Source organism: Lampetra fluviatilis, chromosome 66 (genome assembly GCF_964198595.1).
Source record: "Lampetra fluviatilis chromosome 66, kcLamFluv1.1, whole genome shotgun sequence".
NCBI classification, from domain to species: domain Eukaryota; kingdom Metazoa; phylum Chordata; class Hyperoartia; order Petromyzontiformes; family Petromyzontidae; genus Lampetra; species Lampetra fluviatilis.
Window position 1 is genome coordinate 5,244,793 of NC_136340.1, and position 23,279 is coordinate 5,268,071.

A 23,279-nucleotide genomic window follows, 5' to 3' on the forward strand; every position below is an offset into this window, starting at 1 on the left:
AAAACGGAGGTCTCGGAGAAAAATCCACGGGGAGAGAGACGCAGACTCCAAATATACAGCAGCAGCATGCGCCGTCAGGGTCGGGATCGAACCCACGCCCTCCTACATACCAGGCGAGGTCGTTAACATCTCACCAAATATCGTCAGGGTCGGGATGGAACCCACGACCTCCTGCATACCAGGAGAGGTAGTTAACATCTCGCCAAATGCAGGCATCGTCAGGAGAGGTAGTCAACATCTAATCAAATACAGGCATCGTCAGGGTCGGGATCGAACCCACGACCTCCTGCGTACCGGGCGAGGTAGTCAACATCTCTCTGCCTGCGGTGCCCCTGGCTGACTTCACGCCTTGACTCCCGCACAGAGTGAATCATTAACCGCGGAGTTGCGTCCAATCGAGACAAAATGTGATCAATGCCATTACCACGAAAATAGAAACCCCACCACCACCACCACCTCGACAACTTTGAACCGTGGCCGTTGTAAATGCTTGCGCCACATCTCACCCTCCTCTACGGGTGTGGGGAGCGGTGGGGGATGTGTGTGTGTATATATGTGTGTGTGTATACGTGTGTGTGTGTGTGCCATGGGGAGCGGTAGTGTAGCGGTTAGCGCTACGCTGCGCTATGAACCTGGCGACCCGGGTTCGATTCCCGCTCACGGCTCACACCAGTGACGATTATCTGAACCGGTCACGGGCCTCCCCTAGGTCGACTCAGCATTAAATGAGTACCTGGTGCGGTGTGTAAACATCGCCGCTAGGGAGACAAAGGCGGCCACCCACCCCTCCGGCCTTCATAGGTGCTCGCTAACAGCACTTGCCCCTACAGTCTGTTAAGGCTGGTAACCCCCTCCACCTTCAAGTAATTACCACGATACCACTAAATAAAACTCTTATTAAGATTGTGCCGGAGGCCCCGGGGGGACAGGCGTCTATGACGTCTCCTGGCCAAACCCCATTTGGCGGAGCAAGGAGACTGAATCTTCACCCTCGGGGCTCCTCCAGAAACAAAAAGCCACTTCGGATGGCCACGTGGAATGTTCGAACGCTCACTGTGGAGGAGAGGCTGCCACTCCTCTGTCGGGAGCTGGATTGGTACCGCCTGGATCTCTGTGGTATTCAGGAGGTCCGGTAGACCGGCTCTGGCTCCTGCCACGATGAGGGGTGGACAGTCCTCTACTCGGGGCAGGAGACTGCCAAACAACAGGGAGTGGCTCTTCTTCTGAACACAATAATGAAGGGGGCGTGGGAGCGTGGCGGTGAGGTGTGGGAAGCTGTAAGCCCCAGGCTACTTTGGGCTCGCCTTCCCATCAACCAGAGGCGAGGAGTGGTGGTCGTGGTTACTTATGCCCCCACCGAAGACGAACATCCGTGGAGGGATGCAGGCAAGGCTGATGCGTCGGATGCCTTCTTTGACCTCCTGTGAAAGGTGCTAGCTAAAGTGGCCCCGCTGGATAGAGTCATCCTGTTGGGTGACTTAAATGCCCGAGTTGGTCATGATGCTGGCATTTGGTGTGGAGTGATTGGAAGGCATGGGCCAGATCAGCTCAATAACAACGGTAGGAGGCTGCTAGATTTTTGTGCAGCTTATGGGCTTGTAATTACCAACAGGCTGTTCCGGCATTGACACATGCACACATCATGGATGAATGCTGGGACCAAGCAAGAACATCTGCTGGACTACATAGTGATGGAACAGCGGATGCGGGCCCATGTTTTTGACACCAGGACCTACCGTGGAGCTGATCTGCCCACTGACCATCGACTTGTCATCTGTAAGATGCGCCTGCCATTCTTCCACTCCGGTGGTGGGTGTACACCCAGGACCCCATTCAAACCCAAGGTGGCCTGGTCTCAGCTAGCTGATGAAAGTTGCAAGCGAGAATTTCATCATCGCTTGGAAGCTGGGGTTGGCATCGTCCCCCACTCCTCCTGATACCGAGGGGAAATGGACGAGTTTTAGGACTGTGACTCATGCAGCTGCAATGGCTGCTTTGGGTACACGGTCCTAACCTCCCCAGAGACCCTGGCTGACAGAGGAGGTGTTCAGGCTGGCTGTGTGCATGAAGGGAGTGGCTGTGTGCATGAAGGGAGTGGCTGTGTGCATGAAGGGAGCGGCTGTGTGCATGAAGGGAGTGGCTGTGTGCATGAAGGGAGTGGCTGTGTGCATGAAGGGAGTGGCTGTGTGCATGAAGGGAGTGGCTGTGTGCATGAAGGGAGTGGCTGTGTGCATGAAGGGAGTGGCTGTGTGCATGAAGGGAGTGGTGGTGTAGCGGTTAGCGCGCTGTACTACAAACCCAGCGACTCGGGTTTGATTCCCGCTCACGGTCAACACCAGTGACGATTATCTGAATCGGATTTGGGCCTCCCCTAGGTCGACTCGGCCTCAAGTTTCAAGTTTATATATTAGGTATAGCCCTGTGAGCCATTCGGCTCTTGAATCGGGTGCAACCGCAAGAAACAAAAAACATGAACAAGAAAACATCTGTGTGCAACATCCCAGTGGGACCCTGTGTGCAACATCCCAGTGGGATGTTGCACACAGTGTACACCAACCCTGTGTGCAACATCCCAGTGGGATGTTGCACACAGTGTACACCAACCCTGTGTGCAACATCCCAGTGGGATGCAAGTCAAACAACAACAACAACAACAACCACAAAAGAGTACCTGGCGCGGTGTGTAGTAAACATCGCCACTGGGGAGACAAAGGCGGCCGGGCGTGGTGTTGGACACCCACCCCCTCGTGTGCTGCGCCGGCCTTCATAGGTGCTGCTCGCTAACAGCACTTGCCCCTACAGTTTGTTAAGGCTACACGGGGGATCTTTATATTTTTGTATACGTGTAAGGACAGTACGGGGCGATGTAGGGACAGTAGGGCTCTCCGTGGTCATGGTTACCAATTAACGTAATGCGCCTTTTGGCGTCATCTGGTCCAACACCATGTGAGACTGGGCTCTAAGAAAAGCTGTCTCGGGTGTGGACCAATCACGTTCAAGGACAGTGCATACATTACCAGAGTTGTGTGTTTTTTGTTTGCATTCCGACCGCAGGTATTGTGGTCACTGCAAACATGACTCCTTGTATAAAAAAAGGTGTCAGTTTTGTTGCCAGATAAAAGGGTAAAAAGACAATTATTGTAAACTCAAATTTCGATTGAAAGCTTTCGTGACTGCAAGGATTCATCTTCTTGGTTCTTTCGGTAAAGTCACGTAGAAGGGAAATAATAAAATATTAAAAATAAAACATAATAAAATACAATTCTCACATGTGAGAATTTTACACACACTCACACACACGCACACACACTCACACACAACTCACACACGCACGAACACGCACGAACACACACTCACACACGCACGAACACGCACGAACACGCACGAACACACACACACTCACACACGCACGAACACGCACGAACACGCACGAACACGCACGAACACACACACACTCACACACGCACGAACACGCACTCACACGCGCACACACACTCACACACACACGCACGAACAAAGATCAAAGATCCCCCGTGTAGCCTTAACAGACTGTAGGGGCAAGTGCTGTTAGCGAGCACCTATAAAGGCCGGCACGGCACACGAGGGGGTGGGTGGCCAACACCACGCCCGGCCGCCTTTGTCTCCCTAGCAGCGATGTTTAAACATCGCACCAGGTACTCATTTGAGGCTGAGTCGACCTAGGGGAGGCCCAGGACCGGTTCAGATAATCGTCACTGATGTTTGGCGTGAGCGGGAATCGAACTCTGGTCGCCGGGTTCGTAACGCAGGGCGCTAACCACTACACCACCGCTCCCCACTCACGCACGAACACACACTCACACACTCACACACTCACACACACTCACACACACTCACACACTCACACACACTCACACACACACTCACACACTCACACACACTCACACACACACTCACACACTCACACACACTCACACACTCACACACACTCACACACACTCACACACACACTCACGCACGAACACACACTCACACACTCACACACACTCACACGCTCACACGCACTCACACACTCACACACTCACACACACACGCACACACACTCACACACACGCACACACACTCACACACTCACACACACTCACACACTCACACGCACTCACACACACTCACACACTCACACACACTCACACACTCACACGCACTCACACACACTCACACGCTCACACGCACTCACACACACTCACACACTCACACACACTCACACACTCACACACGCACACACTCACACACACACTCACACACTCACACACACTCACCCACTCACACACACTCACAACAACCCGCCATTCGCCACTAAGTGGCGGTGACGTCACCACGACGCTTGTGCCAGGCCATGTGCACCTTGAGGCCACGCGAAGTGTCGAACGCCCGCTGGCAGGCGGTCACCGGGCAGACCCAGGTGCCACGGGTCGACTGACCGAGATGACTGACTGATGCACCACCTGTGCCCCCTACTGTGCCAACTTGCTGTGCTTTAGCCACCCGGCGCTCTGCTCGTTGTTGTGAGCGTCGCTCCTCCGCCCTCCGTTGTTGTTGGAGGGCGACTGCCTCCAACTGCCCAGTAGCGTCCTTCACGAGCCTCCTCCACTGAGGCCGATCTTGACACCGCTGGTACCAGTCATCGGCAAGTCCACTCAGCTCCACGTCCTCCTGTACCACATCACTCCATCTCTTCTCTAGCCCGTGCCGCGCCCGTTTAGCCCCCTCGATCCGGCCGAACAAAAGCTGCTTAGGCATGCGGTGGCTGGGCATGCGGGCTACATGACCCAGCCAACGCAGCCTTGCCTGCCGGAGGAGCTCACTGATGGGACTTTGCCCAGATCTTTCAAGGACTTGTGAGCTCCTCACACAATCCAGCCTGGTTAAACCCAGGATGGATCGTAGGCAGGCCAGCCTAAATGTTTCCAACCGGCGAAGATGCTCCACTAGGGGGGTCCACGTTTCGCAAGCGTAGAGAAGGGAGGGAATGACCGTGGCCGAGAAGACCTGAAGCTTCGTGCGGAGCGACAGACCAGGTAGCTTCCACACAGCGTTACGCAACCGATGAAAAGATATTGCCGCTCGACTGATTCGGAGTGAGACCTCTGCTGATAAACTGGAGCCGGTCATAAGCACACTGCCCAGGTATGGGAAACTCTCCACTCTCTCCACAACTGCCCCATCACCAATTGGGAGTTGTGGGGGTGGAGTGTCCGATGGTACAAAATACCCAGGCAGGTGCTTAGTTTTGGTGGGGCTGATGGTAAGGCCCCACCTCTTAGTGGCACGCTCCAGTCTCAGCAGCAGCGTCTCCAACTCCTCTTCTGAATGAGCAGCTATTACCAAATCATCGGCATACATAACGTGGTTGACCAATAGGGAGCCATCCCTTGATCGCACCCGGGCGTCGATCAGCCTCCCATTATATCTGTACCAAATGGAAATTCCCCCGGTACAGCTATTGAAGGCTTCACGAACTACGCAGTCGAAATAGATGTTAAATAATGTGGGAGCCAGAGGACATCCCTGTCGCACCCCAAGGTGTACAGGGAAAGGCTCCGACTCCCGGCCACGTAGTTTTACCCGGGCCCGCTCACCATCATGAAGGTCCTTAATGATCGTGAGCAGAGGGTCAGGGACTCCGAAAGCACGAAGAACAACCCAGAGCCCAGTCCTACTGATGGTATCATAGGCCTTGACCAGGTCAATAAAGCAGAGATGTAGGTCTTTTTGGAATTCCCTACACCTCTGCTGGAGCAGACGGACAGAAAATATGGCATCTGTGCAGGACCGCCCTTTCCTGAAACACACTCACACACACTCACACACTCACACGCTCACACGCACTCACACACACACACTCACACACACACTCACACACTCACACACGCACACACACTCGCACACACACACTCACACACTCACACACACTCACACACTTACACACGCACACACACTCACACACACGCACACAACAACCGCCATTCGCCACTAAGTGGCGGTGACGTCACCACGACGCTTGTGCCAGGCCATGTGCACCTTGAGGCCACGTGAAGTGTCGAACGCCCGCTGGCAGGAGGTCACGGGGCAGACCCAGGTGCCACGGGTCGACTGACCGAGATGACCGAGATGACTGGCTGATGCACCACCTGTGCCCCCTACTGTGCCAACTTGCTGTGCTTTAGCCACCCGGCGCTCCGCTCGTTGTTGTGAGCGTCGCTCCTCCGCCCTCCGTTGTTGTTGGAGGGCGACTGCCTCCAACTGCCCAGTAGCGTCCTTCACGAGCCTCCTCCACTGAGGCCGATCTTGACACCGCTGGTACCAGTCATCGGCAAGTCCACTCAGCTCCACGTCCTCCTGTACCACATCACTCCATCTCTTCTCTAGCCCGTGCCGCGCCCGTTTAGCCCCCTCGATCCGGCCGAACAAAAGCTGTTTAGGCATGCGGTGGCTGGGCATGCGGGCTACATGACCCAGCCAACGCAGCCTTGCCTGCCGGAGGAGCTCACTGATGGGACTTTGCCCAGATCTTTCAAGGACTTGTGAGCTCCTCACACAATCCAGCCTGGTTAAACCCAGGATGGATCGTAGGCAGGCCAGCCTAAATGTTTCCAACCGGCGAAGATGCTCCACTAGGGGGGTCCACGTTTCGCAAGCATAGAGAAGGGAGGGAATGACCGTGGCCGAGAAGACCTGAAGCTTCGTGCGGAGCGACAGACCAGGTAGCTTCCACACAGCGTTACGCAACCGATGAAAAGATATTGCCGCTCGACTGATTCGGAGTGAGACCTCTGCTGATAAACTGGAGCCGGTCATGAGCACACTGCCCAGGTATGGGAAACTCTCTACTCTCTCCACAACTGCCCCATCACCGATTGGGAGTTGTGGGGGCGGAGTGCCCGATGGTACAAAATACCCAGGCAGGTGCTTAGTTTTGGTGGGGCTGATGGTAAGGCCCCACCTCTTAGTGGCACGCTCCAGTCTCAGCAGCAGCGTCTCCAACTCCTCTTCTGAATGAGCAGCTATTACCAAATCATCGGCATACATAACGTGGTTGACCAATAGGGAGCCATCCCTTGATCGCACCCGGGCGTCGATCAGCCTCCCATTGTATCTGTACCAAATGGTAATTCCCCCGGTACAGCTATTGAAGGCTTCACGAACTACGCAGTCGAAATAGATGTTAAATAATGTGGGAGCCAGAGGACATCCCTGTCGCACCCCAAGGTGTACAGGGAAAGGCTCCGACTCCCGGCCACGTAGTTTTACCCGGGCCCGCTCACCATCATGAAGGTCCTTAATGATCATGAGCAGAGGGTCAGGGACTCCGAAAGCACGAAGAACAACCCAGAGCCCAGTCCTACTGATGGTATCATAGGCCTTGACCAGGTCAATAAAGCAGAGATGTAGGTCTTTTTGGAATTCCCTACACCTCTGCTGTAGCAGACGGACAGAAAATATGGCATCTGTGCAGGACCGCCCTTTCCTGAAACCACATTGGGGCTCCGCAAGCCTCTCCTCAGCATGCCTAGCAAGGCGATGTTGAATAATCCTTGCCAGGACCTTACCCGGCACACTGAGGAGTGAGATGCCCCTGTAGTTGTTACAGTCGGTACGGTCCCCCTTCTTAAAGAGGGGGACCACCAGGGCATCCTTCCAGTCCTGCGGAACCCGTCCAGTGGTCCAGACTGTTGTTATGATGTCATATAGGGCAGTCTGTGCACAAACGCCACCCTCCCTCAGCATTTCGCCTGGGAGATCATCTCTGCCCGGTGCCTTCCCTGGTCTCAGACTCCGGATCGCCCTCAGTACTTCCTCAACAGCCGGTACCTCAGCCAGCCACTCACAGGGGGTGACCTCTTCCAATATTTGAGGCACCGCAGCCTCAGCAGGGTTATCCCCACTTTGTGCCATGATGTTTTCCTGGCTGAGAGATTTTCCCTCCCCCAGGACCTCACAGAAATGCTCAGCAAATCTGCAAACCTGTTCCTGGGGGTCGGAGATTGGATCACCGTTTTTTCCTCTAATGATGGTAATAGGTGTGGCGCTGCAGGTTACTTTTTTGATGGAGTTAAATAGTGATTTGTGATCGCGGGCCACTGAGGCAGACTCCATCTCCTCAGCAACCCGCGACCACCACCCATCCTTACAGCGCCTCACGGCTCTCCGAACCTCCGAGCGAAGACTGCGGTAAACCTCCTCATTCTCTGACGTGGGATGCTGTAGGCGATGAGAGTGGGCCTGTCGCTTTTTCTCAATTAACCTGAACACCTCCTCCGTCAGCCAGTGTTCCCGGGGAGGTCTGGACCGCGTACCCAAAGCAGCCATTGCAGCTGCATGAGTCACAGTCTTAAACCTCGCCCATTTACCCTCGACATCAGGTGGAGTGGGGGACGATGCCAACCCCAGCTGCAAGCGATGATGAAATTCTCGCTTGCAACTTTCATCAGCTAACTTAGACCAGGCCACTTTTGGTTGGAATGGGATCCTGGGTGTACACCCACCACCGGAGTGGAAGAATGGCAGGCGCATCTTACAGATGACTAGTCGATGGTCAGAGGGCAGATCAGCTCCACGGTAGGTCCTGGTGTCAAGGACATGGGCTCGCATCCGCTGGTCCGTCACTACGTAGTCCAGCAGATGTTCTTGCTTGGACCCGGCATGCATCCATGATGTTGTGTGGATGCGCCGATGCCGGAAGAGCGTGTTAGTAATTACAAGCCCATGGGCTGCACAAAAATCTAGCAGCCTCCTACCGTTATTATTGAGCTGATCTGGCCCATGCCTTCCAATCACTCCAGACCAGGTGCCAGTATCATGACCAACTCGGGCATTGAAGTCACCCAACAAGATGACTCTGTCCCGAGTGGCCACTTTAGCCAGCACCTGTGACAGGAGGTCATAGAAAGCGTCCGACTCATCGGCTTTGCCTGCATCCCTCCACAGATGTTCGTCTTCGGTGGGGGCATAAGTAACCACGACCACCACTCCTCGCCTCTGGTTGATGGGAAGGCGAGCCCAAAGTAGCCTGGGGCTTACAGCTTCCCACACCTCACCGCCACACACACGCACACACACACTCACACACACTCACACACACACACTCACACACACACTCACACACTCACACACGCACACACGCACACACACTCACACACTCACACATGTTGACGATGTCGATCAGCAGCTGTCACTTTACACCGCCCCCCCCCCGTGAGTGGTCGACTCGGCGGGTGTGTGCCCCCGATGAGCACGGTTCGCTGTCCACACACGCGGAGTGGGTCTCTGTGTGAGTCTGTGGGTCTGTGTGAGTCTGTGGGTCTGTGTGAGTCTGTGGGTCTCTGTGTGAGTCTGTGGGTCTCTGTGTGAGTCTGTGGGTCTGTGTGAGTCTATGGGTCTCTGTGTGAGTCTGTGGGTCTCTGTGTGAGTCTGTGGGTCTCTATGTGAGTCTGTGGGTCTCTGTGTGAGTCTGTGGGTCTCTGTGTGTGAGTCGGTGGGTCTCTATGTGAGTCTGTGGGTCTCTATGTGAGTCTGTGGGTCTCTGTGTGAGTCTGTGGGTCTCTATGTGAGTCTGTGGGTCTTTGTGTGAGTCCGAGTCTGTGGGTGTCTGTGTGAATCTATGGGTCTCTATGTGTGTCTGTGGGTCTCTGTGTTAGTCTGTGGGTCTCTATGTGAGTCTGTGGGTCTCTGTGTGAGTCTGTGGGTGTCAATGTGAGTCTGTGGTTCTCTATGTGTGTCTGTGGTTCTCTGTGTTAGTCTGTGGGTCTCTGTGTGAGTCTGTGGGTCTATATGTGTGTCTGTGGGTCTCTATGTGAGTCTGTGGGTCTCTGTGTGAGTCTGTGGGTCACTGTGTGAGTCTGTGGGTCTATATGTGTGTCTGTGGGTCTCTATGTGAGTCTGTGGGTCTCTATGTGAGTCTGTGGGTCTCTGTGTGAGACTGTGGGTCTCTATGTGAGTCTATGGGTCTCTGTGCGAGTCTGTGGGTCTCTATGTGAGTCTGTGGGTCTCAGTGTGAGTCTGTGGGTCTCTGTGTGAGTCTGTGGGTCTCTGTGTGAGTCTGAGTCTGTGGGAATCTATGTGTGTCTGTGGGTCTCTGTGTGAGTCTGTGGGTCTCTATGTGAGTCTGTGGGTCTCTGTGCGAGTCTGTGGGTCTCTGTGTGAGTCTGTGGGTGTCTATGTGTGTCTGTGGGTCTCTGTGTGAGACTGTGGGTCTCTATGTGAGTCTATGGGTCTCTGTGCGAGTCTGTGGGTCTCTATGTGAGTCTGTGGGTCTCAGTGTGAGTCTATGGGTCTCTGTGTGAGTCTGTGGGTCTCTGTGTGAGTCTGTGGGTCTCTGTGTGAGTCTGTGGGTCTCTGTGTGAGTCTGAGTCTGTGGGAATCTATGGGTCTCTATGTGTGTCTGTGGGTCTCTGTGTGAGTCTGTGGGTCTCTATGTGAGTCTGTGGGTCTCTGTGCGAGTCTGTGGGTCTCTGTGTGAGTCTGTGGGTGTCTATGTGTGTCTGTGGGTCTCTGTGTGAGTCTGTGGGTCTCTGTATGAGTCTGTGGGTCTCTGTGTGAGTCTGTGGGTGTCTATGTGAGTCTGTGGGTCTGTGTGAGTCTGTGGGTCTGTGTGAGTCTGTGGGTGTCTATGTGTGTCTGTGTGTCTCTGTGTGAGTCTGTGGGTTTCTGTATAAGTCTGTGGGTCTCTGTGTGAGTCTGTGGGTCTCTATGTGAGTCTGTGGGTCTCTGTGTGAGTCTGTGGGTCTCTGTGTGAGTCTGTGGGTCTCTGTGTGAGTCTATGGGTCTCAGTGCGAGTCTGTGGGTCTCTGTGTGAGTCTATGGGTCTCTGTGTGAGTCTATGGGTCTCTATGTGAGTCTGTGGGTCCCTATGTGAGTCTGTGGGTCTCTATGTGAGTCTGTGGGTCTCTGTGTGAGTCTATGGGTCTCAGTGCGAGTCTGTGGGTCTCTGTGTGAGTCTATGGGTCTCTGTGTGAGTCTATGGGTCTCTATGTGAGTCTGTGGGTCTCTGTGTGAGTCGGTGGGTCTCTGTGTGAGTCTGTGGGTCTCTATGTGAGTCTGTGGGTCTCTGTGTGAGTCTATGGGTCCGAGTGCGAGTCTGTGGGTCTCTGTGTGAGTCTATGGGTCTCTGTGTGAGTCTATGGGTCTCTATGTGAGTCTGTGGGTCTCTGTGTGAGTCGGTGGGTCTCTATGTGTCTGTGGGTCTCTGTGTGAGTCTGTGGGTCTCTGTGTGAGTCTGAGTCTGTGGGTGTCTGTGTGAATCTATGGGTATCTATGTGTGTCTGTGGGTCTCTATGTGAGTCTGTGGGTCTCTATGTGAGTCTGTGGGCCTCTGTGTGAGTCTGTGTGTGAGTCTGTGGGTGTCTGTGAGTCTATGGGTCTCTATGTGAGTCTATGGGTCTCTATGTGAGTCTCTATGTGAGTCTGTGGGTCTCTATGTGAGTCTGTAGGTCTCTGTGATGAGTCTGTGGGTCTCTGTGTGAGTCACTGTGTGAGTCTATGGGTTTCTGCGTGAGTCTATGCGTCTCTGTGTGAGTCTATGGGTCTCTTTGTGAGTATGGGTCTCTATGTGAGTCTGTGGGTCTCTGTGTGAGTCTGTGGGTCTCTGTGTGAGTCTGTGTGTGAGTCTGTGGGTGTCTGTGAGTCTATGGGTCTCTATGTGAGTCTCTGCTTCGCCGTGTTAATTGAGATGTTAACTACCTCGCCTGGTACGCAGGAGGTCCGTGGGTTTCAGTCCCGACCCTGACGCCAGCGCTACATTTGAAGTTTGCGTCTTTCTCTCTCCCCGTGCTGATGTGGATTTCTTTCTCTCGGGGTCGTTCATCGTTTCTCTCCATCGTTAGAAACACGCGTTTAGAGAGAATTTGGCTGCTTTTGACTTAAAACTTTTGTGACGGCAGGAATTCACGTTAGTGTGGTTATTTCGGTGAAGTCACGTAGATAGAAAATACAAAAACAAACACATTTAATTAAATTAAATAAAAAATAACCAAATCGAAAATAAGAAAATGAAAATACAGTTTAATTAAAAAAAAAATATATTAAAATTACAAATAATACAATTTTAAGTAATATAATTTTAAATAATAACGTTAAACATAATACAATTTAAATAATAAATTGAAAATAAAAAAGCAAAAATCAACACCAGTAGTCTTCATCTTCTCTCTCTGCCTGATGAAGTCCGCTTGTGTTGTGGTCGAAACGTCGTGGGTTTTTTGCTTTCATCATTTAACAAACAAAATTCATTTTTACATGTTTTTATTGAATTATTTATTATTTTATAATTTTTTACTATTCTTATTTTGCTATCGACGTGACTTCACCGAAGGCAATCATCATCAGGTGTGAAAACCAGGGCAAGAAATTTTTTGAAAAAAGTGGCGTTTTTTTTTCTCGCTGTGGTTTCCACACCTGATGATGATTGTTGCTTGTGTTTCAGTCGAAACGTCGTGAGAATTTTATTCTTTTATATTTTTATTATTTTATTATTTCCCTTCTACGTGACTTTACCGAAAGAACCAAGAAGATGAATCCCTGCAGTCGCGAAAGCTTCGAATCGAAATTTAAGTAGGGGGTTGTTTCTTGCCGGACAAACGCGCACCACACGCGCACCACACACCACGGCGCTAATGCACACACACAATGCTCGACAACGCACGCCAGATCATAATAAAACAGACGCCACAACAACACCACAGATCTTCCAACTTTTTCTTTAAAACACAAGAGGGAGGGTGGGAGGGGAGGGTGGGAGGGAGGGAGGGAGGAGGGAAGGAGGGTGGGAGGGGAGGGGGAAGGGAGGGGGTGGAAGGAGGGGGGAGGGAGGGAGGGTGGGAGGGAGGAGGGAAGGAGGGTGGGAGGGGAGGGAGTGGAAGGAGGGGGGAGGGAGGCAGGGGAGGGAGGGGAGGGAGGGGAGGGAGGGGGTGTGAGGGAGGGAGGAGGGAGGGAGGAAAGGGAGGGAGGTGAGGATGGGAGGGTGGGTGGGAGGGATAAAAGTAGCGCCTCACAAGGGGACCAGGACACAGCGTCACACAGCACACGGCTGGTAGCAAGTCACACAGCGTGGTTCCAATATTAAAAACTATGAACGAGTTTACAAAGTGGAGGGAGGGGGGGGGGGATAGGGGGAGGGGAGAGGGGGGGAGAGGGGGGGATAGGGGGGCGGGGTGAGGTTCGGGGGGGGGGGGTGGTGGTCACGGGGTCACAAATGCCGAACCCCCCCCCCCGTGACCCCCGTGACCTCCCTTGAGCCCCCCCCCCAAACCCCCCTCCCCCCTCCTCCCACCAACAAAAACGATGAAACTTGCACGGCGGGATTGTGAGTTAGTTGGTGAGTTATGGAGTTATGGAGTTAGTTCATTCGCGATTGTAAACGGGCAACAATTCCCCCCCCTCGCTTAAAACACGGCAGAGTAAACAATGCACGAGTGGGTCTGATTCTCTCTCTCTAGAATCGGTTTAACCGCGTGCGAGGGTGTGGTGTGTGTGGTGTGTGTGGTGTGTGTGTGGTGTGTGTGGTGTGTGTGTGGTGTGTGTGGTGTGTGTGTGTGGTGTGTGTGGTGTGTGTGTGGTGTGTGTGGTGTGTGTGTGGTGTGTGTGGTGTGTGTGTGGTGTGTGTGGTGTGTGTGTGGTGTGTGTGTGGTGTGTGTGTGGTGTGTGTGGTGTGTGTGGTGTGTGTGTGGTGTGTGTGTGGTGTGTGTGTGGTGTGTGTGATGTGTGTGTGGTGTGTGTGGTGTGTGTGGTGTGTGTGTGCTGTGTGTGTGGTGTGTGTGCTGTGTGTTTGTGGTGTACTGTGTGTGTGCTGTGTGTGTGGTGTGTGGTGTGTGTATGGTGTGTGTGGTGTGTGGTGTGTGTGGTGTGTGTGGTGTGTGTGGTGTGTGTGGTGTGTGTGCACAGACTGCCCTACATGACATCATAACAACAGTGTGGACCACTGGACGGGTTCCGCAGGACTGGAAGGATGCCCTGGTGGTCCCCCTCTTTAAGAAGGGGGACCGCACAGACTGTAACAACTACAGGGGTATCTCACTCCTCAGTGTGCCGGGAAAGGTCCTGGCAAGGATTATTCAACATCGCCTTGCCAGGCACGCTGAGGAGAGGCTTGCGGAGCCCCAGTGTGGTTTCAGGAAAGGGCGATCCTGCACAGATGCCATATATTCTGTCCATCTGCTACAGCAGAGGTACAGCGGTGTGTAGTAGTAAACATCAACCACTGGGGGAGAGACAAAGGCGGCTGGGCGTGGTGCTGGTAGCCACCCACCCCCTCGTGTGCCACAGCGCCGGTAGCCTTCACAGGTGCTGCTACTCGCTAACAGCACTTGCCCCTACAGCCTGTTACAGGCTACACAGAGGATCTTTGTCTTCGCTAGGGAGCGGTGGCGCAGCGGTTAGCGCTACGGACCCGGTGACGATTATCCTGAACCGGTCCTGGGCCTAATCTAGGTCGACTCAGCCTCAAATGAGACGGCCGGGCGTGGTGCCGGCTGGCCGCCCACCCCCTTCATGTGCCGTGCCAATAATAGGTGCTCGCTAACAGCACTTGCCCCGACGGCATTGAAGGCTACACGGGGCACCTTTGTCTTTGTGTGCGTGTCGGCAGGTGTTGGCTGCAGGTGGTGACATCTGCCAGTCAAGTTTGAAGTTGATTTTGTGTCTCCAGGGTGAGATACCAGGATGGAGATGTTAACTACCTCGCCTGGTCTACAGGCGGTCGTGGGTTCAATCCTGACCCTGACGATGCCTTTATTGGGTGAGATGTTAACTACCTTGCCTGGTACGCAGGAGGTCGTGGGTTCGATCCCGACCCTGACGATGCCTTTATTGGGTGAGATGTTAACTACCTTGCTTGGTACACAGGAAGTCGTGGGTTCTATCCCGACCCTGACGATGCCTGCTGTATTTGGTGAGATGTCAACTACCTCGCCTGGTACGCAGGAGGTCGTGGGTTCGATCCCGACCCTGACGATGCCTGTATTGGGTGAGATGTCAACTACCTCGCCTGGTACGCAGGAGGTCGTGGGTTCGATCCTGACCCTGACGATGCCTGTATTGGGTGAGATGTTAACTACCTCGCCTGGTACACAGGAAGTCGTGGGTTCGATCCCGACCCTGACGATGCCTGCTGTATTTGGTGAGATGTTAACTACCTCGCCTGGTATACAGGAGGTCGTGGGTTCGATCCCGACCCTGACAATGCCTGTATTGGGTGAGATGTTAACTACCTCGCCTGGTATGCAGGAGGTCGTGGGTTCGCAGTTAACGTCTCGCCAAACACAGCAGGCATCGTCAGGGGTCGGTCCCGAACCCACGGACACTCCTTGCGTAGTCCAGGCGAGGTAGTCAACATCCCCGGCCTACGCGGATATTCTCACTCCGGTGATTCCCGCGCTCCGCTCCGCTCCTTGCGGCTCACCGATCGAGCGAGCAGCAGCAGAGAGACCAACAGCAAATCAAACAGCCCGTGCCCGCCGGTCCTCCGCTAGGTCCACTCGGCCCTAAACGACGGAGCGAGGATACGAAAACGCGTTGGGGCAGGATCATCATCGACGGTGATTCCATCCCAGGCGTCGAGCGCGAAAAAAACTACTTTTTTACTTTTCCTAAATTTTACTTTTCAACTTTTACGTTTTAATTTTATAACTTTTTAAAAACTTTTTTACTTTTACCTTTTAACTTTATAACTTTTTTTACTTTTACGTTTTAACTTTATAACTTTTTTTACTTTTTTTACTTTTACGTTTTAACTTTATAACTTTTTAAAAACTTTTTTTACTTTTACGCTATAACTTCATCACTTTATTTTTACTTTTGTAAGTTTTACGTTTTAACTTTATAACTTTTTTTACTTTTTTTACTTTAACGTTATAACTTCATCACTTTTTAAAACTTTTTTACTTATGAACTTTTACGTTTTAACTTTCTAACTTTTTTTTTACTTAAAATGTAAAAAAAAAATGTTTAAGTTTGAATTTTTTTGTAACTTTTACGTTTTAACTTTATAACTTTTTTTACTTTTTTAAGTTTTACGTTTTAACTTTATAACTTGTTTTACTTTTTAACTTTTACGTTATAACTTCATCACTTTTTTTTACTTTTGAACTTTTACGTTTTAACTTTCTAACTTATTTTTTACTTAAAATGTTATAGTTCAAATTTTTTGTAACTTTTACGTTTTAACTTTCTAACTTTTTTTTTACATTTTTACTTTAACGTTTTAACTTTATAAACTTTTTTTTTTACTTTTTTACTTTTACGTTATAACTTCACTTTTTTTTTACTTTTTTACTTTAGAACATTTACGTTTGAACTTTCTAACTAAATTATAACTTTTTTTTACTTTTTTACTTTTACGTTTTAACTTTCTAACTTTTTTTTACTTAAAATGTTTTAGTTAGATTTTTTTTGTAACTTTTCAACTTTTACGTTTGAACTTTCTAACTAAATTATAATTTTTTTGACTGAATTTTTTTTATTTTGTAACTTTTAACTTTTTTTTTCTTTTTTTTTACTTTTTCACTTTTGTTGCAGCTTTCATATAAAATGGAATGGAGGGGGGGGGGGAAACCAAGGAAAAACACAAAACACGGAAAGGTCATCTCGGTTTTTTGGCACGGTTAAGGAATGCTCGGTTGAATCACATTTTTGCTTTGTTATTGTTGTTTATAATAATGTGGTGGTTGTTGTTGGTGTTGTTATAATAATGTGGTGGTTGTTGTTGTTGTTTATAATAATGTGGTGGTGGTTGTTGTTGTTATAATAATGTGGTGGTGGTTGTTGTTGTTATAATAATGTGGTGGTGGTTGTTGTTGTTATAATAATGTGGTGGTTGTTGTTGTTGTTTATAATAATGTGGTGGTGGTTGTTGTTGTTTATAATAATGTGGTTGTTGTTGTTGTTGTTTATAATGTGGTGGTGGTTGTTGTTGTTTATAATAATGTAGTGGTGGTTGTTGTTGTTTATAATAATGTGGTTGTTGTTGTTGTTGTTGTTTATAATGTGGTGGTGGTTGTTGTTGTTCTTCGTTTCGTTTTTGTGGGGGGGAAATACTTGGTTCAGTCTCCTCCTCCTTCGTCGTAGTCCCGAGTCTAGAGTCCAGATCCGAGTCGTCAGAATCCACGTCTGGGTTTGAGTCTAAATCCGGGTCCGGGTTTGAGTCTGAATCCGGTCCTGGGTTTGAGTCTCAGTCCGGGTTCAAAGCACAGTCCGGGTCCGAATCTGACTTCGATTCCGGTCCCGGGTTTGAATCCAATCCGGGTCCGGATCTGAGTCCGAATCCGGGTCCGGGTTTTAGTCCCGAGTCCGAATATTAATTCGAGTCCAGGTTCAGATCCGAGTTCAAGTTTGAGTCCGGATCCGGGATCCAGTCCGGGTCTAAGTACAAATTCGAGTCCCAGTCTACGTCTGAGTCCGGATCCACGTCCGAAGTCCGGTTCGGAATCCGTGCGGATCTGGCTCCCAGTCCAGGTTGGACTCCGGTTCCGGATCCGGACCTCCGCGAGAGTCGAAATCCAGGCGAGGCGGAGGCTCAGGCGAGGCCCAGTTCTTCGAGGACGTTCCTCGCCACCTCGGCCTCCTGCGCGGGAAAGAAGAACGGAACAACGTTCGAGACGTCTCGAAGGGGTCTGGAACAACGTTCAGGACGTCTCAAGGGGAACGGAACAACGTTCGAGACGTCTCTAGAGGTACGGAACAACGTTCAAGACGTCTCAAGAAGAACGGAACAACGTTCAGGACGTCTCAAGAAGAACGGAACAACGTTCAAGACGTCTCCACAGGAACGGAACTACGTTCAAGACGTCTCAAGAAGAACGGAACAACATTCAAGACGTCTCAAGAAGAACGGAACAACGTTCGAGACGTCTCGCGAAGATCGGAACAACGTTCGAGACGTCTCTAGAAGAACGGAACAACGTTCGAGACGTCTCAAGAAGAATGGAACAACGTTCAAGACGTCTCAAGAAGATCGGAACAACGTTCAAGACGTCTCCAGAAGAACGGAACAACGTTCAAGACGTCTCGAGGGGACCAGAACAACGTTCAAGACGTCTCCAGAAGAACGGAACAACGTTCAAGACGTCTCAAGAAGACCCAACAACATTCAAGACGTCTCTAGAAGAACGGAACAACGTTCAAGACGTCTCAAGAAGACCCAACAACATTCAAGACGTCTCTAGAAGAACGGAACAACGTTCAAGACGTCTCAAGAAGACCCAACAACATTCAAGACGTCTCTAGAAGAACGGAACAACGTTCAAGACATCTCAAGAAGACCCAACAACATTCAAGACGTCTCTAGAAGAACGGAACAACGTTCAAGACGTCTCAAGAAGACCCAACAACATTCAAGACGTCTCTAGAAGAACGGAACAACGTTCAAGACGTCTCAAGAAGACCCAACAACATTCAAGACGTCTCCAGAAGAACAGAACAACGTTCAAGACGTCTCAAGAAGACCCAACAACATTCAAGACGTCTCTAGAAGAACGGAACAACGTTCAAGACGTCTCAAGAAGACCCAACAACATTCAAGACGTCTCAAGAAGACCCAACAACATTCAAGACGTCTCCAGAAGAACGGAACAACGTTCAAGACGTCTCAAGAAGAACGGAACAACGTTCAAGACGTCTCAAGAAGAACGGAACAACGTTCAAGACGTCTCAAGAAGAACGGAATAACGTTCAAGACGTCTCTAGAAGAACGGAACAACGTTCAAGACGTCTCTAGAAGAACGGAACAACGTTCAAGACGTCTCTAGAAGAACGGAACAACGTTCAAGACGTCTCAAGAAGAACGGAACAACGTTCAAGACGTCTCTAGAAGAACGGAACAACGTTCAAGACGTCTCTAGAAGAACGGAACAACGTTCAAGACGTCTCTAGAAGAACGGAACAACGTTCAAGACGTCTCTAGAAGAACGGAACAACGTTCAAGACGTCTCTAGAAGAACGGAACAACGTTCAAGACGTCTCTAGAAGAACGGAACAACGTTCAAGACGTCTCAAGAAGAACGGAACAACGTTCAAGACGTCTCTAGAAGAACGGAACAACGTTCAAGACGTCTCTAGAAGAACGGAACAACGTTCAAGACATACTAATAGGGGTTTTCCCCTTTTTTCTGGCAACAAAACTGACACCTTTTGCAAGGAATCATGCTTACTACATTAACCACAATACTTACTTTGACTGCAAGTATTGTGGTTAATGTAAGCATGATTCCTTGCAAAAAGGTGTCAGCTTTGTTGCCAGAAAAAAGGGGAAAAACCCTATTAGTATATTTTGGTACTGGCAAAGCAGGTCCCATTATGTGAACATTCAATACATCTCCAGAGGACCGGAACAACGTTCGAGACTATGAGACCTGATAATTGTTATTTTTTTACCCTTTTATCTGGCAACAAAACTGACACCTTTTTTACAAGGAGTCATGTTTGCATAGACCACAATACCTGCAGTCGTAATGCAAACAAAAAACATAACTCTGATAATGTATGTGCACTGTCCTTGAAGTTGATTGGTCCACACCCGAGACAGCTTTCCTTAGAGCCTAGTCTCACATGGTGTTGGACCAGATGACGCCAAAAGGTGCAGTATGAGACATCTCCTTTACCAGTGGCAAAATATAGTAATAGGTTTTTACCCTTTCAACTGGTACAAAAACTGACACCTTTATACAAGGGGTCATGTTTGCAATAACCACAACACACTACACCACACACTACACCACACACTACACTACTACACCACACACTACACTATACACTACACCACACTATACACTACAATACACTACACTATACACTACATACTACATGACACACTATACTATACACTACACTACATACTACACCACACACTACAATACTGTAATACATTGAACACTCATTTGTTTACAACTGCTCGTTGCTGTGGCTATGTACGGTGTAAAAGAAGTTCAACACACACATGTAACGGTACAGGCCCAGGTGCTATGGGTTGACGGCTGTGCCAGGCTAGGTGCAGGAGGAGGTCACAGGGCAGACCCTGCAGGTGCCATGGGTTGACTGCTGTGCCAGGCTAGGTGCAGGAGGAGGTCATGGGACAGACCCAGCAGGTGCCATGGGTTGATTGCTGTGCCAGGCTAGGTGCAGGAGGAAGAAACGCGTTACGGGGGAGATAAGACGCACGAGTGATAAGATGCAAAGGTCGGTGCAAGCGCGCAGGGCAGGCACAAAGACAAAGGTCCCCCGTGTAGCCTGTAACAGACCGTCGGGGGCAAGTGCTGTTAGCGAGCGGCACCTATGAAGGCTACCGGCGCTGTGGCACACGAGGGGGTGGGTGGCCAGCAACCACCCCCGGCCGCCTGTGTCTCTCCCCAGTGGGCGATGTCGACTAGTACACACCGCAGCACCAAGTACTTATTTAATGGCTGAGTCGACCTAGGGGAGGCCCAGGACCGGTTCAGATAATCGTCACTGGCGTTGGTCGTGAGCGGGAATCGAACTCGGGTCGCCGGGTTCGTAGCGCAGCGTAGCGCTAACCAATACACTATCGCTCCCCACAGACACACACACATAGACACACACAGACACACACACAGACACACAGACACACACACAGACACACACACAGACACACGCAGACACACAGACACATAGACACACACACAGACACATAGACACACACACAGACACACAAACACACACATAGACACACACACATAGACACACACAGACACACACACAGACACACACACATCTGATGTTGACTACCTCGCCTGGTACGCAGGCGGTCGTGGGTTCGACCCCGACCCGTGACGCCTACCGATGTATATTGGGAGTTTGCTGCGATACATTTCCACGCGATGATGATGATGGTGGTGGCAAGCCGCCACTTGGGGTGAGCAGCTATCGTTTGCGATGGCCAGGTGGTCGTTTCTGATCAAGGGCTACTTAGCTTAAGTGGAGCCTTGCCTACCTGGTTAAATAAAAACATCGCTTAGTTTTTTAGTTTTGAAGCCAGGGTCTCTGTGATTGTAGCTCAGCTTCACCAACACGACCATCGTGAAGCCCTTAGACAGACAGAGACCCAGGGCTTGAACCCATGCCCTCTGTGATTGTGGCTCAGTTTCACCAACACGACCATCGTGAACCCCTTAGACAGACAGAGACCCAGACCCAGGGCTTGAACCCATGTCCTCTGTGATTGTAGCTCAGCATCTCCAACACGGCCATTGTGAACCCCCTAAGACAGACAGAGACCCAGACCCAGGGCTTGAACCCATGTACTCTGTGATTGTAGCTCAGCATCACCAACACGGCCATTGTGAACTCCCTAACACAGACAGAGACCCAGACCCAGACCCAGGCCTTGAACCCATGCCCTCTGTGATTCTGGTTCAGTATCACCAACACGGCCATCGTGAAACCCCTAAGACAGACAGAGAGAGACCCAGACCCAGGGCTTGAACCCATGCCCTCTGTGATTGTGGTTCAGTATCTCCGACACGGCCATCGTGAACCCCCTAACACAGACAGAAACCCAGACCCAGGGCTTGAACCCATGCCCTCTGTGATTGTAGCTCAGTATCACCGACACATCCATCGTGAACCCCTTAGACAGACAGAGACCCAGACCCAGACCCAGGGCTTGAACCCATGCCCTCTGTGATTGTGACTCAGCATCTCCGACACGGCACATGCGGTGAAGAAACATCGCGTCCCAGGGGCTCTAAAACCTCTGAACCGCGGAAGACCTTGAACCATGAACCCAGGGCACACTGCGGCTCAAGCCAACACTATAAACCTCCACCACTTTATAGTTTTATATTCTTAGGTTTTTTTCCGTAAAGTCACGTAGGTGAAAAATGTTAAATTAATAAAAGTAATATCCAGGGCCTACCTTTGCTCCTCTCACCCTCAACCAGTATATATACAAGGACTGTTTTCTTGGAATTTCTCTTTACTTGATACAGCAATCGTGCTGTGACGGTTCCACCTGAAGACGGAAGCTTGTGTTGCCTCCGAAACGTCGTGATTTTTATTTTATTTTTTATTTTACTTTTATTAATTTTCATTTTTCTACCTACACGCTGACTTTACCGAAAAAACCTAACAATATGAATCCTTGCAGTCACGAAAGCTTCAAATCTAGACTTTTTAGTTTTTATTTCACCCGAGGTGTGAGGGGCCCACCCCAAACGAAGCTGTTTAAGCTCCTCGTACTGGTAAGAACCTCCTGGTTACACCTGCCCACAGGGGATTATTGTGTCCGTCGTGCAGGGAGGGGCTGGGTGGGGAGGGAGGGGCTGGGTGGGAAGGGAGGGGCGCTATTGGGAGCGTGCAGAAGGGTAAGGACAACAAACTAAACACGACAACAACAACAACAAGCAGCTGCAGTTGTAAACAAATTAGTTTTCGATTTAGGTAGTGGCGGTGGCGGCGGTGGCGGTGGTGACGGTGGCGGTGGTGGCGGTGGTGGCGGTGGTGGTGGCGGCGGTGGTGGCGGCGGCGGTGGTGGTGACGGTGGTGGTGGTGACGGTGGTGGTGGCGGCGGTGGTGGCGGCGGTGACGGTGGTGGTGGCGGCGGTGGTGGCGGTGGTGGTGGTGACGGTGGTGGTGGTGGCGGTGGTGATGGTGGCGGTGGTGGCGGTGGTGGCGGTGGTGACGGTGGTGGTGGCGGCGGTGGTGGCGGCGGCGGTGGTGGTGACGGTGGTGGTGGTGACGGTGGTGGTGGCGGCGGTGGTGGCGGCGGTGACGGTGGTGGTGGTGGTGGCGGTGGTGGTGGTGACGGTGGTGGTGGCGGCGGTGGGTGGCGGCGGCGGTGGTGGTGACGGTGGTGGTGGTGACGGTGGTGGTGGCGGCGGTGGTGGCGGTGGTGACGGTGGTGGTGGTGGCGGCGGTGGTGGCGGTGGTGACGGTGGCGGTGGTGGCGGCGGTGGTGGCGGTGGTGGCGGTGGTGGTGGCGGCGGTGGTGTGGTGGCGGTGGTGGCGGTGGTGACGGCAGTGGTGGTGGCGGTGGTGACGGTGGTGGTGGCGGCGGTGATGGCGGTGGTGGTGGTGGCCGTGGTGGCGGTGGTGACAGTGGTGGTGGTGGCGGTGGTGGCGGTGGCGGCGACGGTGGTGGCGGTGGTGGCGGCGGCGGCGGTGGTGATGGTGATGATGATGATGGTGGTGATGATGGTCGTGGTGGTGATGACGTTGGTGATGACGGTGGTGGTGATGGTGGCGGTGATAGTGGTGGTGACGGTGGCGGTGATAGTGGTGGTGATGGTGGCGGTGAT

The 23,279-nt window shown here is 51.5% G+C and overlaps 1 protein-coding gene across 2 annotated transcripts in view; it reads right to left on the bottom strand.

Annotated features, from left to right (window-relative positions):
• Nucleotides 1–16,311: 16,311 nt before the first annotated feature.
• The window catches only part of LOC144952217 (AP-1 complex subunit sigma-2), a 47,004-nt gene continuing 40,036 nt past the window's right edge, over nt 16,312–23,279 (bottom strand). The window contains exon 5 of one of the 2 annotated variants that reach the window (XM_078882627.1): nt 16,312–17,593. In XM_078882627.1, the coding sequence (XP_078738753.1) occupies nt 17,546–17,593 (48 nt within the window). In that variant the 3' untranslated portion in view covers nt 16,312–17,545. Of the gene's footprint in view, nt 17,594–23,042; nt 23,055–23,279 lie in introns of those variants that run through there. The other variant, XM_078882629.1, reaches the window with a different exon arrangement.